Below are 17,190 nucleotides of genomic sequence, written 5' to 3'. Positions count from 1 at the left end.
AGGGGAGGGACAGAGAGAGAGGGAGAGAGAGACAATCCCAAGCAGGCTCCGCTTGAACTCACGAACCATGAAATCATGACCTGAGCCGAAACCAAGAATTATATGCTTAACCAACTGAGCCACCCAGGCACCCCAAGGAAATAATTTTAAAAGTGCAATTTCGGTTATATATTAAAGTACTTATCACATTATCAATTTAAAGGAAAAATCTAGATATAAGAGTGCTTGGCTGGTTCAGTCAGTAGAACGTGCAACTCTTGATCTCAGGGTTGTAAGTTTGAGCCCCATGTTGGGTGTAGAGACTACTTAAAAATAAAATCTGGGGTGCCTAGGTGGCTTAGTCAGTTGAATGCCCAGCTCAGTTTTGGCTCAGGTCATGATCCCAGGGTCATGGGATTGAGCCCCACATTGGGCTCCATGCTGAGCGTGGAACCTGCCTAAGATTCTCCCTCTCTTGGCTTCCTGGGTGGCTCATTCAGTTAAGCATCCAACTTGGGCTCAGGTCATGATCTCACGGTTTGTGAGTTTGAGCCCTGCATCAAGCTCTGCACTGACATTGTGGAACCTGCTTGGGATTCTCTGTCTCCATCTCTCTCTGTCCCTTCCCCACTTGTGCATGCATGCTCTCTCTGTCTCTCTCTCAAGATAAATAAACTTAAAAAAAAAAACAAGATTCTCTCTCCCTCTGCCCCTCTCCCTCGCACGCACTCTCTCAAATAAAGTTTTTTTAAATATCTTTTTTAAAAAAACTAGAAATAAATTCCTATCCAATGACAAGTGATTGGTTAAATATGTTATGATAACTCCTTGTAATGGAATATTGTATAGTGTATTTAAAATGGTTTTTGGATGTCTTTTTTATTAAGTTTTTAATTTTATTTCCAGCGTAGTTAATATGCAGTGTTATATTAGTTTCAGGTGCACAGTATACTGATTCACCAGTTCTATAGATGACTCAGTGCATTCCCCCAGGCCCCCACCCACCTCCCCTCTGGTAACCATCAGTTCTGTATAGTTAGGGGTGTTCTAGGTTTGACTCTCCACCCCCCCCACACACCTTTTTTTTTCCTTTGCTCATTTGTTTTGTTTCTTAAATTCCACATATGGGTTGGGGCACCTGGGTGGCTCAGTCCAGTTAAGCAGTCAACTTCAGCTCAGGTCATGATCTCGTAGTTTGTGAGTTCAAGCCCCACGTTCGGCTCTGTGCTGACAGCTCAGAGCCTAGAGCCTGCTTTGGATTCTGTGTCTCCTTTCTGCCTCTCCCCCATTTGGGCTCTGTCTCTTGTCTCTCTCTCTCAAAACTAAATAAACGTTAAAAAAAAATTTTTTTTTTTTAAATAAAAAATTCCACATGTATGTGAAGTCATGTGGTATTTATCTTTCTCTGACCGGCTTATGGTTTTGGGGTGTATTTAATGAATGGGGAATGCTTACAATGTCAATTTTTTAATTAGGTATTTCACATTATTCTATTTTATCTTGTCTATTAAGTTTTTGGTTGAACCTACTTTTATTATTCTAACAGAGATGTGACCTATGGCTTGTTTTTTGTGTGACTCACAAGCTCTTAGAAAGGTTTTTATATTTTTTAAGGGCTGCACAAAACATGAAGAAGAATATGCAGTAGAGGGGCACCTGGCTGGCTCAGTCTGTTAAGTGTCTGACTTTGGCATAGGTCATGATCTCGTGATTCATGAGTTTACCCCCTGCGTTGGGCTCTGTGCTGACAGCTCAGAGCCTGGAGCCTGTTTTGGATTCTGTGTCTCCTTTTCTCTCTGCCCCTCCTCCCCTTCAAAAATAAACATTAAAAAAATTTTTCTTTTAAATAAATAAAAAGAATATGCAGTAGAGTCCCAAAGTCTAAAATATTTATTTTTTGGTTCTTTACAGAGGAGTTTTGCTCATCCTTACTCTAGAGATTACAACATGTGTCTGTATAGTTTATTACAGTTTAAATTAGGTATTTTAACCACTTCTCAACAATGTAAGAACCTGCAGTTTAACTCCTTCCTGCCCTTTGTGCTATTGTCATATATTTCGCTTTTACATATATCTTAAATCCGAAAGACTTCGTTATAACTCCTTTTCAAGCAGTCAATTTTCAGGTATACTCATCCCTACTTACCCTTCCTGGTATTCGTGACTCCTTCCTGCACTTCCATACCTCTGTGCTTCCTTCTGGGGTCCTTTTCCTTCGGCCTGCAGAGCCCCACCTTGGATTTGGTGTTGGTAGTGCAGGTCGTTAGTAATGAATTCCTTCAGCTTTCTTTTGTCTGAAAACATCCTTCTTCTGTTTTCACTGGATATCAAATTCTAGGTTGGCAGTTATTTTTCTTTTAGCCCTTTAAAGAGTCATCCCATTGTCTCTGGCTGCCTTAGTTTCCGTTGAGAAGTCACCTATAAGTATTACTGTTGCTCTTTTAGAGATAATAACTGCTTTTCTCTGGCTGCTTTTAGGGTTTTCTCTGTCTCTGATTTTCAGCAATTTGACAATGATGTTTTTTGGCTCTAGTTTTCTTGATATTTATCCTACTTGGATTTTGCTGAGGTTCCTGAGTCTGTTTTCAGCAATTTGAGGCAATTGTCCCCTACTATGTCCTTAAATATTGCTTCGGTCTTATTCTCTGTCTCCTGCCCTGGGACCCTAATTCTACATAGGGTAGACCTCTTGACTATGTTCTACGTTTCTTTTTTTTTTTTTTTTTTTTTTAATTTTTTTTTTCAATGTTTATTTATTTTTGGGACAGAGAGAGACAGAGCATGAACGGGCGAGGGGCAGAGAGAGAGGGAGACACAGAATCGGAAACAGGCTCCAGGCTCTGAGCCATCAGCCCAGAGCCTGACGCGGGGCTCGAACTCACGGACCGCGAGATCGTGACCTGGCTGAAGTCGGACGCTTAACCGACTGCGCCACCCAGGCGCCCCTCTACGTGTCTTTTTTAAAAAAATATTTATTTGGGGGAGAGCGCAAGTGAGGGAGGGGCAAAGAGAGGGGGACAGAGCATCTGAAGCGGGCTCTGCGCTGACAGGCTGACAGCAGCGAGCCCAATATGGGGCTCAAACTCCTGAACTGCAAGAACTTGACCTGAGCCAAAATTGGACGCTCAACCCACTGAGCCATCCAGGTGCCCCTCCCATGTGTCTCTTATATTCTGTTCTGTTGTTTTCTTTTTTTTTTTTTTTTTTGTCCCTTCTGTGCTTTAGTTTGGTTATTCTCTACTGACTTTTCTTCAAGCTTATCAATCCTGTCTTCTGTTAAATCCATCCAATATTGTACTGTGCCATTTTAGAACTTCCATTTGGTTCTTTTTTTATAGATTCCAGCTCCCTTTTACAAAATTCTCTTTTATCCAGTTTGTCCATCTTTTCCTGTTTCCTTTCACACACCAATCATAGTTATTTTGTCATCCTGATCTGTTTATTCCAGTATCTGGATTGTTCCTGGGTCTGCTTTTATTTCTCTTAATTATCAATCATTTTTTTGCTTCTTCCCCATTTCTAATACTTTTTTTTATTGTATCAAAGATATCGTAGATATGTGGTAGAGACTCTGGATTATGCTTATAGGGTGCGGTGTTTTCTGTAGGCTGTTAAATTACTGACTTATCACCTTGATCCTGTCTGGGGCAGGTTTTAGGCTTTGTCAGAGCAGGTTTGTTTCAGGGCACCTGGGTGGCTCAGTCAAAGCGTCTGACTTCAGCTCAGGTCATGATCTCACAGTTCATGAGTTCAAGCCCCAAATGGGGCTGGCTCTGTGCTGACAGCTCAGAACCTAGAGCCTGCTTTAGATTCTGTGTGTGTGTGTCTCTCTCTCTGCCTCTCCCCTTTTCATGCTCTGTCTTCTTTCAAAAATAAACATTCAAAAAAATTTTTTAAATTCTTAAAAAGAAAAGATTATGTGTCTCCCTCTCTTCTCTGCTCCTCCCCTGCTTGTGCACGTTCTCTCCCTCACCCTCTCTCTTTCTCTCTCAAAAATGAATAAACATTAAAAAAAAAAAAAAGAACAACAAGTCTGTTTCAGTTTGCCCTTCTACAATGTGGGTCTTATTCCTAGGATACAGCCTTTCTGGGATCTCAAACTCAAATCTCAGGGTGTTCACAAAGACCTCTCCACTTGGAGTGGACCTAAACTTCAACCTCTGTCTCCCCAGCACTGTGCAGCCTCTGAAGTCTGTGCGCAGATCGCCAGCCTCCCAGCACCTGTTCTCTGCTAGGCTTCCTGGCATCTCCGTATGCACACATCGCTATGAGTCAGCTAATAAATGAGTGGGGAATTTTGACTTCGATTTGGGGGTGGGGGGCTCACTTCTCTCTAGAACCTTTCCTCAGTCCTAGCCTCCTGGCAGCCCAGAACTCCAGTCTCTGTCTCTCCTTCGTCAGACTCTCTTTCTCTCAGCACCTCGTTTGGGGAAAATGCCCTCAAGGAGAAAGCCAGGGTGAGTGTGGGGTCACCTTTGCTTTCCCTTCTCTAAAAATTCATAGTCCTACACCTGTTGCTGTCAAATGCCTGCAAATGGTCATTTTATATATTTCCAGCTTTTATAGTTGTTTATGGTGGTAGGGTAAATCCAATAGCTTCACAACATAATACTAGTAGAAAAACAGTAGGGAAAACTTTGTTTATGTTATTGTATACACCATCGAAAGGTTGTATATCCAATGCAATGGATTATTAGCCACAAAAAAGAATGAAATCTTGCCATTTGCAATGATGTGGATGGAGCTAGAGAGTATTATGCTAAGCAAAATCAGTTACTCAGAGAAAGACGAATACCGTATGATTTCACTCATATGTGGAATTTTAAGAAACAAAACAAATGAGCAAAGGAGAAAAAGAGAGGCAAACCAAGAAACAGACTCCTAACTATAGAGAACAAACTGATGGTTACCAGAGAGGAGGTGGGTGGGGGGAGCAAGTTAGGTAGGTGAAGGGGATTGAGGAGGGCACTTGGGATGAGCACAGGGTGTTGTATGGAAGTGCGGAATCACTATATTGTACACCTGAAACTAATATACTGTATGTCAACTGCAATTTAAATAAAAACTTTTTTAAAAAAGAAAAAAGTCTACTCAGTAGGAAAAGAGATTGGAAGGACTATATCAAACTATTAAGTTGCTTGCCAAGTTAGATGGGATCAGGACACTGAGGAGGAGTTTATACTAACATTTGCTTTGTGTGTTTCTTTCTAACCCCTCAGTACCTCCCTGCACTTGGTTACTCAAAACGGGTCCATCTGATGAATCCTATGGTTCCAGGATTAACTGGCAGCAAAATGAGCTCCTCAGAAGAGGTAGGTTTGCCAACTCTGACTTGAATTTAGAAATCTTCAGCAAGAGAGATGCCTGGGTGGCTCAGTTGGTTGGACATCCGACTTTTGATTTCAGCTCAGGTCATGATCTCACAGTTCTTGGGATTGAACCCCACGTTGGGCTCTGCACTGGCAGTGTGGAGCCTGCTTGGGATTCTCCCTCTCTCCTCTCTCTCTCTCTCTCTCTCTCTCTCTCTCTCTCTGCCATGCCCCTCCCTGCTTGTGCATGTGCGCTCTCTCCCTCTTAAACTTTAAAAGAAAGAAATCTTCAGCAAGAGATGAAGATATTGAAGACTCAAAAGAACAGTTACCTGGCTAACTTGAATTCTTGTAGATTTGAATTCCAAGGAATCTGAGGTTCATCCCATTAATTCCAGTGGTTCTTGAGTATTGAAGGACCCAGAAGCAGTCCTGATAGGATCCAATCATAATCTTAACAATTTTACTGCTGTGATATTGTGTGATAAAGCACACAAGCAAAAGTAATGTTTTCGTTCATCGACTGTGGTAAATCTCAGCCTTACTAATGAGGTTAATGAGGTGAGGGTTACATTTCACCAAATAGCATCTTGATTCTTAGAGTGATATTTGATATAACTAATATGACAAATACAATATTTTTTAACATTTAAAAGTACTGCTTAGGGAAAATGCACTTTTGTTTTGATCACGAAGGGTACAGAATGGAGGGCTCTGTGGAACCCAGAGATGTGGAAGTTTGAGTTCGGGGTTCCCAAACACAGCTGACCTCGAGAACCACCTAGGGAAAGCATTGATTAGACTCTGTTCTTAGAGATTCTGATAAAGCGGTTCTGGGAAACAACTCAGGAATCTGTATTTTCTTTCAGATTCTACTAGGTGATTCCGACTGAAGTCACGTTTGGGTGCCCATCCAGTTCTTTAAATCTGGCTTCCCAATCTTTGATCAGAGATCAGTAAATATATGCATGGAAACTTTTCTTATTATTTTTAAAGGAATATACTCATTCGTTTTTCTCTATGTTAAGATGATCCATGTATCAGCTATTTCTCTGACAAAATATCCTATCACTCACCCTATTTGGTGACACTCACCCTATCTTAACCCCGGAAGTCCGTGTTAGTTAGCAGCAGTTCCTGAATATGAACTGCATCAGAATCACACAGAGAGCTTTTTCAAGATACAAATATCTGGCCCAACCTCAAGAGATTTTGACTCATCTCCCAGTAATTCACATTTTTTTACAAGCACCCCAGGTGATTCATACACAGGCATACGTGGACCGGAATTTGGTAACCACTGTGAACCCAGAGATCCGTGAGTTTACTCACTTCAAAATAAGAAACAACTCCTATTACCCTAAAAAGGAAAAATGGCTCTAGGTAATATACAGTACCTAGTGTGGGGGCTTGCTGTGAAACAAGTCCCCTCACACGTTGTTTGTGGCAATGTCAATTAGTCTTCCCCTTTCAGAAAATCGTTTTGGGCCTAGCAGTTTTGGGTAGCTTAAGGAAATAATCTCAGAGAAGGAGGAAAAAAAAAAAACAACTCTGCAAAGATATTCATTGTAATATATATAAATTGTATAAATTAGAACATAATCTAACAGTTTAGAAATCGTTAAAGAAATTATATTGTCACTAGTAATCGGGACTATAATACACCATAAAAATTACAAGTGAGGGTGAGGTAGCCACTCAGAAATACTTATGATAGAGTCTCAAGTGACAAAGCAAAGAGTAGACATTTGTTCTCGAACTACAGATTTGTAACGATTCTGTGTGTAATAGACAAGGCCTGGAAAGAACACAGGAAAACTGAATTAATTATTTTTGTTGGGGGGCAATATTGTGAGTGGCTCTTGACTCTGATTAATTCTGCTTTTGTTGAAGTTGTTACTGTTTAAACCTTCGTTTAAAAAAAAAAAAATGGAAATACACAGATTCGTTGAGCATATCTCATTTCCCACCATAAGAGGTCCCTTCTCCTCCATGGCTTCTAGGAGTCCAAGATTGATCTCCTTGACCGGAAGGAGGATGTAAAGAAAAAACTAAAGAAGGCCTTCTGTGAGCCAGGGAACGTGGAGAACAATGGAGTTCTGTCTTTCATCAAGCATGTCCTCTTTCCCCTTAAGTCTGGTAAGACACCCTTTTATTGCTTCTCAGAGGCCAGGCCGAGGTAGCAAAAGTAGTGCTGAGGTCGCCCTTGTGATTTGTCCGAATCTTCCTTCGCCGATGGCTTCCCTGATTCTGTGCTCTGACTTCTCATATACCGACGTGCATTTGGAGTTGGGATGTCATTTCACTGCCCGTGGGGTTGTTACCAAGGTTAGGTTCTAAGCGGGGTGTCAGGGTGGGCAGGGGTGTAGAGATGAAGGCAGGCATGCTTAATTAGAGGAATACAAAAGAAATGTAAGGCACGATCCTTCCCCTTGAGCTTGGGTGCCAGCTGGTTTGCTAGCTCATCTGATTTAAGAACAATAAAATGCCATATAAAGTTCAAAATATATAATAAAAACTAAAACACCCATAATATTTGAGCTAGAAATGCTGACTCTGCCATTATCAATGAGTTTGTTGGCATAGATCCATTTTCTTACAGAGTTTGTGATCCTTCGAGATGAGAAATGGGGTGGAAACAAAACCTACACCGCTTACTTGGACCTGGAAAAGGACTTTGCTGATGAGGTAATACCAAAGGAGGAGTAATCCCCACTGAATTCCTTCTGACAGACGTCTCCATCTTGGCCCAGCCAGGTTTCTAATATGCGCCGCAAGGCTCTGCTTGATGCTGATGTGTGTTGTGTTAGTGTCTTAATGAGGATTCGGGTGGTTCACAGTTTAGATGGGCAGATGGCACGAAGCTCGTATATTGATGTCCTCATCATTCTGCAAAGGATTTAGCCTGGAATGAAGAACCAAACCCAGCAAGATGAAGCATTTCAGGGAGAGATGCAAAGTCCAGGTTCAAAAAAGAAACACCTGTGGAAGGTAGCTAGCTAAAGGGTACTGATGATCTCAACAGACAGTTTAACAAAAGAATTGCTAGGTGCCCATGTGTTAGGCACCATGGTAGGGGCTGGCATTACAGAGGATTAAATCCTCATGAAGGGGATGCCTGGGTGGCTCAGTCGGTTAAGCATCCCACTTTGGCTCAGGTCGTGATCTCACAGTTTGTAAGCTCGAGCCCTGCACCGGATGAGCCCAAGCCCCACTTTGGTCTCCACGCTGATAGTGCAGAGGCTGCGTGGGATTCTCTCTCTCTCCCTCTCTCTCTCTACTGCTCACTCACTCGTACCCTCTCTCTCTCAAAAATAAATTTTAAGGGGTGCCTGGGTGGCTCAGTCGGTTGAGCAACGGACTTCGGCTCAGGTCATGATCTCATGGTTTGTGAGTTTGAGCCCCACATCAGGCTCTGTGCTGACAGCTCGGAGCCTGGAGCCTGCTTCGAATTCTGTGTCTCCCTCTCTCTCTGCCCCTCCCCTGCTCATGTTCTGTCTCTCTCTGTCTCAAAGATAAATATAACCATTAAAAATAAATAAATAAATAAATAAATAAATAAATAAATAAATAAATAAATTTTAGAGAATCCTCATGAAGCTCATGGTCCAGTGGGAGAGGCAGACATAGAAACAAATATCACTGCTATGTGACTATACGATGACGATGTACACGTATGGTCCAGAAATATAATAGGAGGAAGTGATTGCCTGGCTGGTCAAGCTTTACAGAGGGGACAGCCTCCAAACAGAGGGAAGAAATTGCGCAAAGACATGGTGAGGTGAGACAGCATAGTATGGAATTACAAGTGGTTTGATCTAACATGAGTCCAAAAGGTGAGGCAGAGTGTTGTAGGAGAGATAGGCAGGGCCAGGTCATAAAGGGAAGATGTGGCCATGGTGCATGTGGAGAATGAAATGGGGACTTTTGACTGACTCTGACTTTGGGTTGAATCAGCAGTGTGATCGGGCTGTCAGAAACGTAATGAAGTCTTAGTGTAAGTCATCTGAAGTGTAGAGTCTGGAACCACAGAGTTGATCATTCAGTTCTCCACTGTTGTGAGTACATTTGGGGTTGTGCATTCAGCCCTGAACTTCAATTTTCTGAAGTTTATTTGACCATCTGGGCTGTGTTGGTGGGGAGAAGGAGGATGCTGTGATAGGGAACAGACCCAAGCCCTTGTCACAAGAGCACAGTTGAAAGAACAGGGGATGTTTAGTTGGGAATCAGGCCTGTGTTCCGTCATCCTCAAATACATGACAGATTCCTGTGGGAGAGGGGTTGGATTTCTTCCTGTGGCACCAGAAAGCTAAACCAGGTCTGCAGGCGGGGACCACGGGGATAGGTGTGTTCGGGTTCAACATCAGGGAGAGCTGTGCAGTGACCTCCACTGTGTGGCGATGGACTGGGCTGCCTCACTTGACCTTGCGTCCCCGTCACTGAGGTGTTCAGGCAGAGCCTGGAAGACCACTGCAGGACACCGCTGTGTAAGGGACAGAACATCAAGTAGAAGAAAAGGCTCGGTGACCTCTGAGCTCTGCGGCCCTCAAAGCCCATCTTTTGGATGTTTTTCACAGCCATTGCTCTGAAACCCTTCTGTCTGCAGTCTGAGGCCGGCCACAAAACCCACACTGTACTCCTCAGTCCTGTGAATGGTCATTTGTGGGAGTAACGAGAAGGATAGAAGAAATGTGTCTGAAAAAAGAGCTTGGAGCAGCACTAGCCAATAGCACTTTCTGTGACCATGGACATGGTCTGTATGCACTGCCTCCTCACACAGCTGCCACTGGCCACGTGTGGCTGGTCAGCCTTAGAACATGCCCAATGCAGCTGAGAAACTGCATTTCGGTTTACACTGAAATATCCACATGAGGCTAGTGGCTCCCATCTTGGACAGAGCCGGTCTAAAGCTTTCCTGTTGTTAAAATTACACATTCCCGGGGCCCCTGGATGGCTCAGTTGGTTAAACGTCCAATTTCGACTCAGGTCATGACCTCGCAGTTTGTGAGATCAAGACCCGTGTCAGGCTCCGTGCTGACAGCTCAGAGCCTGGAGCTTGCTTCCGATTCTGTGGCTCCTTGTCTCTCTGTCCCTCCCCCACTGATGCTCTGCCTCTCTCTCAAAAATTTCCCAAGGAAATGAAGGAATATTAGAAACAAAAATGTAGGTATTGTTATATTACAGGTGTTCATGCCTAAGAGACATCACCTCGGAATAGCTGACAGGTGCTTTCAGGCCAGATTTGGGATATAAAAGCACGAGTCATGGGACACAAGAAGAATTGAATTGCTCAACTCTTAACTGCATACTTGTATTCCTCACCATTTTCACCCACGTTATGTGATTTAATCCTCATTCTGACTCTCTGAGATATAGGTATTATCTTCAGCTTTTAAGTGAAGAATCCCAAACTTAGAGGAGTTAACTGCCTGGTCCAGGGGTCACACAGCTAGCTGGAACTCTAACCCCGGTCTAACTCCAGAGCCCTTCTTTCTTCTGGCTCACGCGGCTCGGTCCCCCTCGGGCTATCTCCTTGGGTTGCATATGTGAATGTTTCTCTGCCTCTAAATGCCTCTGGTTTGTGCCATTCTTCTAAGCATGAATGGAGGGACTAGAAGATTTTGACTAATAAAAACATTCAGCCTCTACAAACCCTCAAGTTGGTATGGAATTCAGAGTCAAAAACCCTAACTCTCAGACAGTGAGATAATCTTTCTGAACCTGTTTCCCCTTCTCTGCTTTGTCAGCTTCACAAGATTGTTCTAAGGATCAAGTAAGACTGTAGGGAGCAGTGGTGTCTGGGTGGCTCTGGGAGCTCACTAGCACAGGTCATGATCTCATGAGTTCGAGCCCCACATCAGGCTCTGCACTGGTGGTATGGAGCCTGCTTGGGATCCTCTCTCTCTCTCCCCCCTCCTCTCTCTCTCTGCCCCTTCCCCACTTGCGCACTCTCTCTCTCTCTCTCTGAAAATAAATAAATAAACTTAAAAAAAATAGAGACCGCTGGGGAAACACCCTGCACCCTCCACACACATTATCCTTAGTGGACTTGGACGTCCTGTGCCCCATCCCACGCGCCCCATCTCACAGAGCCTTTGTACGCTTTTGCAGGTTGTACACCCTGGAGACCTCAAGAATTCTGTTGAAGTCGCCCTGAACAAGTTGCTGGATCCTATCCGGGAAAAGTTTAATACTCCTGCACTGAAGAAACTGGCCAGCGCTGCCTACCCAGACCCCTCAAAGCAGAGTAAGGCGAGCCAGGAAGGGGGAGGGCCAAGGGGTGCTTGGCATCATCAGGACAGAGAGCCTGTCAGTGGGCTTCAGAAGAAGGTCTGCCTTAAATTGAGAGCCCGAGAAGCCAGGGGGCCCGAAGTACAGGAATATCGTACCCCATTGACTCCTGGAATGGAGCTGGAGTCATCTGGATTTTGGTTTGGGCGATGCTGTGAAGTGATTACGTCCTGCCGTACCAGTCTACTGTGTGAGACATGGCCTGTGATCTCATACTTCACAAAATCCTCTTCAGTTAAGAGACCAGTTGGGTTAGACCATGAGGGTAACACAACTGCTCAGGCAGAGTCTGCACAGCTCCTTAGGAAAGCTCATCTTCAGCTTCGCCCAGTTCCCTTGCATGGGCTTCTGACTGGCTCTTAGTTGGCCATCCATTGACCCATGATGCTGAGTTATTAACTTGGATGGTTTTGTGTGACTCTCCCAGAAAAGACTCCATCAATTCATGTGGGATGCATGAATAGAAACACCTAGAGGTAGCAAAGCTACTACTGTCCCTTCCCAAAGGTTGCCAGTCCTATTTTAGAGAAGATATAAGTAGGGGCGCCTAGTTCATGAGTTCAAGTCCCATGTTGGGCATAGAGATTACTTAAAAAAAATAAATAAGAAAAAACTAAATGGGTAGATTCTGGGGATTCTGCGCTAAACCCTGCTAGTGTCGTCATTTGGTGGGGTCAGCATTTGGCCTGTCATGGCAGAGGAAGAGAGTTCTGATCCCTTGGGGTTCTTTTCTTTCCCAGAGCCGATTGCCAAAGGTCCTGCCAAGAATTCAGAACCAGAGGAGGTCATCCCATCCCGGCTGGATATCCGTGTGGGCAAAGTCATTAGTGTGGACAAGGTACTCATTTTTCACCACATCCCAGAGAGGCCGATAGGGGTCACGTTTGTCTGTTTCCATCTGGAGGAAACCTGGCCTGGGATGGGAAGTAACATCCCTGAGGTCATATTGCAAGTCAGAACACAGGTGTCTAGTTCCAGGTGTCAGGCTTTTTTTCCCTTTGCTGCCTCTGGATCTTTTGCAACCAGACACAGCCAGGAACTCAGAGCCGGGGTTGGGGAGGAGAGGATATTAGTCAGAGGGAGCTTGCTTATCAGTTAAATCTGGTCTGATAGACTCTTCTGGTCTCTACTGGCTTGTCTGGACTTGGCTGCAGGCCTTATCTGGGAACAGCCACTTTGTCTCCCTGCCCCATCCCACCCACCCCTGCAAATGGGGAAGGGAGAGGGACTTCCTTTTACCCAGAGACAGAAGGTTATGCAGCCAGCGACCTGGGACCATTGTTGTGGACTTTTCTTTCTTTCCCAGCATTGTTTTTCACTACAGAGCCTACTGAAAGTACTTTGAGATGGCTGCCTCCTTCAGATGGTGAGGCCAGCATTGTCCTCCGCTCATCTTCCAGGCCACGCAGGACTCAGCTGGTGTAGCATGTGGCCATAGCGGTAGCCGCCCAGACAGTCCAGGCCATTTACTTGTGCAGGAGACTCCCTGCACCTCATGTTAGTCAAACCCTGCCTCTTGGGGGAGAGTAAAATGGAGCTTCAAGGCCCATCCTCCTGTCTGCTCTCTGGGACCTGGAAAGAGTTTGCTGCAGAGGGTCCCTTAGGAGCCTCTGTTGGAGAGTAGATGCCCCTTTCAGCAGTCAGAGGGTTCACCGGACCCCCATGGTCCCTTCCGTCACGATACCGTCCGGGACTAACCTCTCTTGCCGGCAGCACCCAGACGCAGACAGCCTGTATGTGGAGAAGGTCGATGTGGGGGAAGCTGAACCACGGACTGTGGTGAGCGGCCTGGTGCAGTTTGTGCCCGAGGAGGACCTGCGGGATAGGCTGGTGGTGGTGCTGTGCAATCTGAAACCCCAGAAGATGAGGGGTGTCGAGTCCCAAGGCATGCTTCTGTGTGCTTCTACGTGAGTGAGAGCTTGGGGTGGGGCGCGGGCCTGAGCGTGGGGGGCAGGAAGTGCAGGGAATTGGCCCACGTGATGCCCTCCAGGCATCAGGCGGAACACTTGGAGAAACTGTCCAAAACATGATGCGTGAAGGAATTACTCACCACGCACGTACTGCGAATGAAGCGCTTTACCCAAAGTTAATTTTATTACCACAGGAACTGAAGGTTCAAAGCAGCAGATACATGCCCAAGTCTCTCTACTAGTGAGAGATGGAGCCAGGATTCAAGACTAATTCTGACTGGCTGTTCAGGCCTTGCTGTCTCTGTTATGTCATACTTCCTCCCCTAAAAGCCTAGATTTCGGTGTCTCTCCTGACAGAGGGTTTCAGTCTAGCCCCGGTTAACCCAACGCACAAATGTGGTACGGCACCGAGGACTTCCTGGGCCTCTGGCGTTGAGGAAGCCCTAAAGCCCCGCAGTGAAGGCCCCGGTGCTCTGGCTTCGCTGGCCGCTGCAGGCAGTCCATAGTCTCACTCTTTCCTTCTCCTGTGTGTCTTCCCAGAGAAGGGGTAAACCGCAAGGTGGAGCCTCTGGACCCTCCTGCCGGCTCTGCTCCCGGGGAGCGAGTGTTCGTGAAGGGCTACGAGAAGGGCCAACCGGATGAAGAGCTCAAGCCCAAGAAGAAGGTCTTCGAGAAGCTGCAGGTAAAAAGCTGCAGTGCCCCCTCTCTGGCCTGGGCCGCCTGGACCGTGTCCCCAGACTGCTACTGCTGAGTCCACAACTGCCCTCTCCCCCGCTGGGCCCTCCTGCGTCTGAGCCCCTCTCTTCCTTCTGTCCAGACCGCCCCGGGGGAGGTGTCTGAGCAGCACGGGAGCCCTCGCACGTACCTAGCATGGACGGGCTATTTGAGGCACCGTGTGAGGGACTTCAGTTTCCTCACTTGATCTTCAGCCCGTGATCAGAGGCCTGTCCCTGTTGTACCTGGCAGGATACCTGCCAGGGCCACACAGGGTCACCAGCAGGGATGAAGCCAGGGTCCCACCACCACCCCCAGCCTACCTTGATCTTAGAACCACTCATTCTTTGTCTGCTCTCTGGGACATGGACTCCATACAGCCTGTCCCTGTGACCCCTGAGTACATTCGTTCCCTCAACAAATACTGAACCCCTGCTGTGTATGCCCACCACTGTTCTGGGCACACGGGCTACATCTGTGAACAAAGTAGCAACAGTTCACTCTCCTCATGGAACCAACATGTGTGATTATGAGCAAATGAGGAATTAATACCTCATTTCCTCGCTCAGCCAGAATGTTTCTGGGCGGGGGGCATCTAGAGTGCTGTCTACTTCCATCCGTCCTCCTGCATATGGCGGGTGGTTTTACCCGCTCCCTCCTTTTCTGCTTTTCCAGGCTGGTTGTTTTGTTTTGTTTTAATGTTTTTTAATGTTTATTTATTCTTGAGAGAGAGACAGAGTGTGTGTGAGTGGGGGAGGGACAGAGAGAGGGGGAGACACAGAATCCGAAGCAGGCTCCAGGCTCCGAGCTGTCAGCACAGAGCCTGATACGGGTTTGAACCCACACACTGCAAGATCATGACCTGAGCCAAAGTCGTACTTAACCGACTGAACCACCCAGGCGCCCCTCCAGACTGGTTTTTTAAATCACTTATTTTTTCTGGCTATAAAATCAAAAATTTTTTTAAGTTTATTTATTTATTTTTGAGAGAATGTGGGAGGGGCAGAGGGAGAGAGCGAGAATGCCAAGCAGGCTCCACACTGTCAGCACAGTGCCCGATGCAAGGCTGGAATTCACAAACCCGTGAAATCACTAAGATCTGGATGCTTAACCGACTGAGCCACCCAGGCGCCCCAATAAAAAATTTTCATCGTAGAAATGTCTAAAGTGGAGGGGATATGAAGAAAATGAAATATGCATAGTGTTGACACCTAGTGATACTAGAAAATAGCATTAGTGGTCATTTCTTTCTGGACTTTTTCTATACATGGAGATGATATATTTACAGTTTGAGTCCCACCATATGTTTATTTAACTTTGTGCTAGAAAAACTTCCCCATCTTTTTAAACACTGAGAGGGGGGCGCCTGGGTGGCGCTGTCGGTTAAGCGTCCGACTTCAGCCAGGTCACGATCTCGCGGTCCGTGAGTTCGAGCCCCGCATCGGGCTCTGGGCTGATGGCTCAGAGCCTGGAGCCTGTTTCCGATTCTGTGTCTCCCTCTCTCTCTGCCCCTCCCCCGTTCATGCTCTGTCTCTCTCTGTCCCAAAAATAAATAAACGTTGAAAAAAAAAATTTTTTTTTAAATAAAAAAATAAAAAAAAAATAAACACTGAGAGGGGGATCTTATTGTATATACTATTGTATCATAATTACTATAATTTAATGAAATTATCTAAACTTATTAGACGTTGAGGTTCTCTTTGGGTTTTCACTATTTGAACGCTGAGATGGAGGTCTCAGTACATAGTCCTTTGCACTTACTCATGACTGTTTTCCTAAACTAAATGCCTAAAATGAGCTTCCCGAGGTGAAGAATGAGAGCTGGGTGCGCAGCTCACAGAGAAGCTCGGCCTGTCCACACTGCTAGAGCATCAGAGAGCCTGCTCTCCTGCAGTCCCGCTGTCCCCACATTCACTGCTTTTGTTTATTCCATGCAGGCTGACTTTAAAACCTCCGAGGAGTGCATCGCACAGTGGAAGGAAGCCAACTTCATGACCAAGCTGGGGTGCATCTCCTGTAAATCACTGAAAGGGGGCAACATTAGCTAGCCAACCGGGCACCTTCCTCCCTTCTCCCGTCACCCTGAGTCATCTGCTGTCTTAATTTGCTCCGTCCGTCACCCATTTATCCATCTCCCAGGACACCGAAGCAGGAAGTTTGGGACTTTATCAGGTGTGGGACTCAGTAAGCGGCAGCTCAGCCTCCCCAGAATCCAGAACCATCCTGTCTGGCTGAAGTGAGCCGCTGACCTCCCAGGTAGTCATGCGGGTGAGGCAGCAGCAGGGAGCTCAGCTCTACCTTCTTCCCTCGGCAGCTGACTGGAGAAATCTGGTTTCAATAGAAGTCCTAGAAAAGGCTTATGCCACAGTCGTCCTAATTGGAAAAATATTGGTTCCTGTTTTCCTAGAGTTATCCCAGCGGCTGTCTCTGTCTGGGATCTGGTGCCTGAACTGGGCTAATTACAGCCTTTCCCCAACAGGAAATTGTGGGATTCCAAAAGCAAGGGGAAGAGAAAACAGAGAACCTAGTGGTCTACCGAGGGGTTGGCAGCTTTTTTCCCCAGTGGCCGCCAAACTTGAGGCTTGGCATTGGGGGCAGGGCCAGCCCCCAGGGCTCCTGGAATTTCTCTCCCTTGATTCTGTTGGGTTGAGACATTCCCTAAACCAGCTGTGTGTTATTAATATCGGAAGTAGGGCGGGCACAGCCTGAATCCTCCTTCAGAGAGGGTGGGGTACTTCTCCATAGGCATCTCAATCAGAATCACTATCACTGTCATGAATTCAAATAAACTATCTGAACAAAGGTGTCTGGATGAGGCCTGTCTGTGAGCTGGACCATCCCAGGAGAGAGGAAAAGGTGTGGAGCAGCTTCTGGGCCCCTCACCCAACCTAGGCTGCTCATATCTTGGACTTTTGACCCTGTAATGTTGGGAGATAGTGAATTGGATGGATGACCAACACTTTGACTTTTCCTTCGCGATAAAAGCA

At 45.9% G+C, this 17,190-nt stretch overlaps 1 protein-coding gene across 2 annotated transcripts in view; it reads left to right on the top strand.

Moving 5' to 3' along the window:
- Positions 1–17,009, top strand: part of YARS1 (tyrosyl-tRNA synthetase 1) — a 29,406-nt gene extending 12,397 nt beyond the window's left edge. For both annotated transcript variants that reach the window (XM_030327209.1, XM_030327210.1), the window contains exons 6-13: positions 5,199–5,291; positions 7,292–7,427; positions 7,891–7,976; positions 11,400–11,535; positions 12,320–12,417; positions 13,293–13,486; positions 14,030–14,171; positions 16,141–17,009. In XM_030327209.1, coding sequence (XP_030183069.1) covers positions 5,199–5,291; positions 7,292–7,427; positions 7,891–7,976; positions 11,400–11,535; positions 12,320–12,417; positions 13,293–13,486; positions 14,030–14,171; positions 16,141–16,251 — 996 coding nt within the window. In that variant the 3' untranslated portion in view covers positions 16,252–17,009. The remainder of the gene's footprint in view (positions 1–5,198; positions 5,292–7,291; positions 7,428–7,890; positions 7,977–11,399; positions 11,536–12,319; positions 12,418–13,292; positions 13,487–14,029; positions 14,172–16,140) is intronic.
- Positions 17,010–17,190: the final 181 nt, after the last annotated feature.

This window comes from Lynx canadensis, chromosome C1 (assembly GCF_007474595.2).
Source record: "Lynx canadensis isolate LIC74 chromosome C1, mLynCan4.pri.v2, whole genome shotgun sequence".
Taxonomy (NCBI): Eukaryota; Metazoa; Chordata; class Mammalia; order Carnivora; family Felidae; genus Lynx; species Lynx canadensis.
The sequence above is the reverse complement of the archived record's forward strand: the minus strand, read 5'-3'. Positions and strand labels throughout refer to the sequence as shown.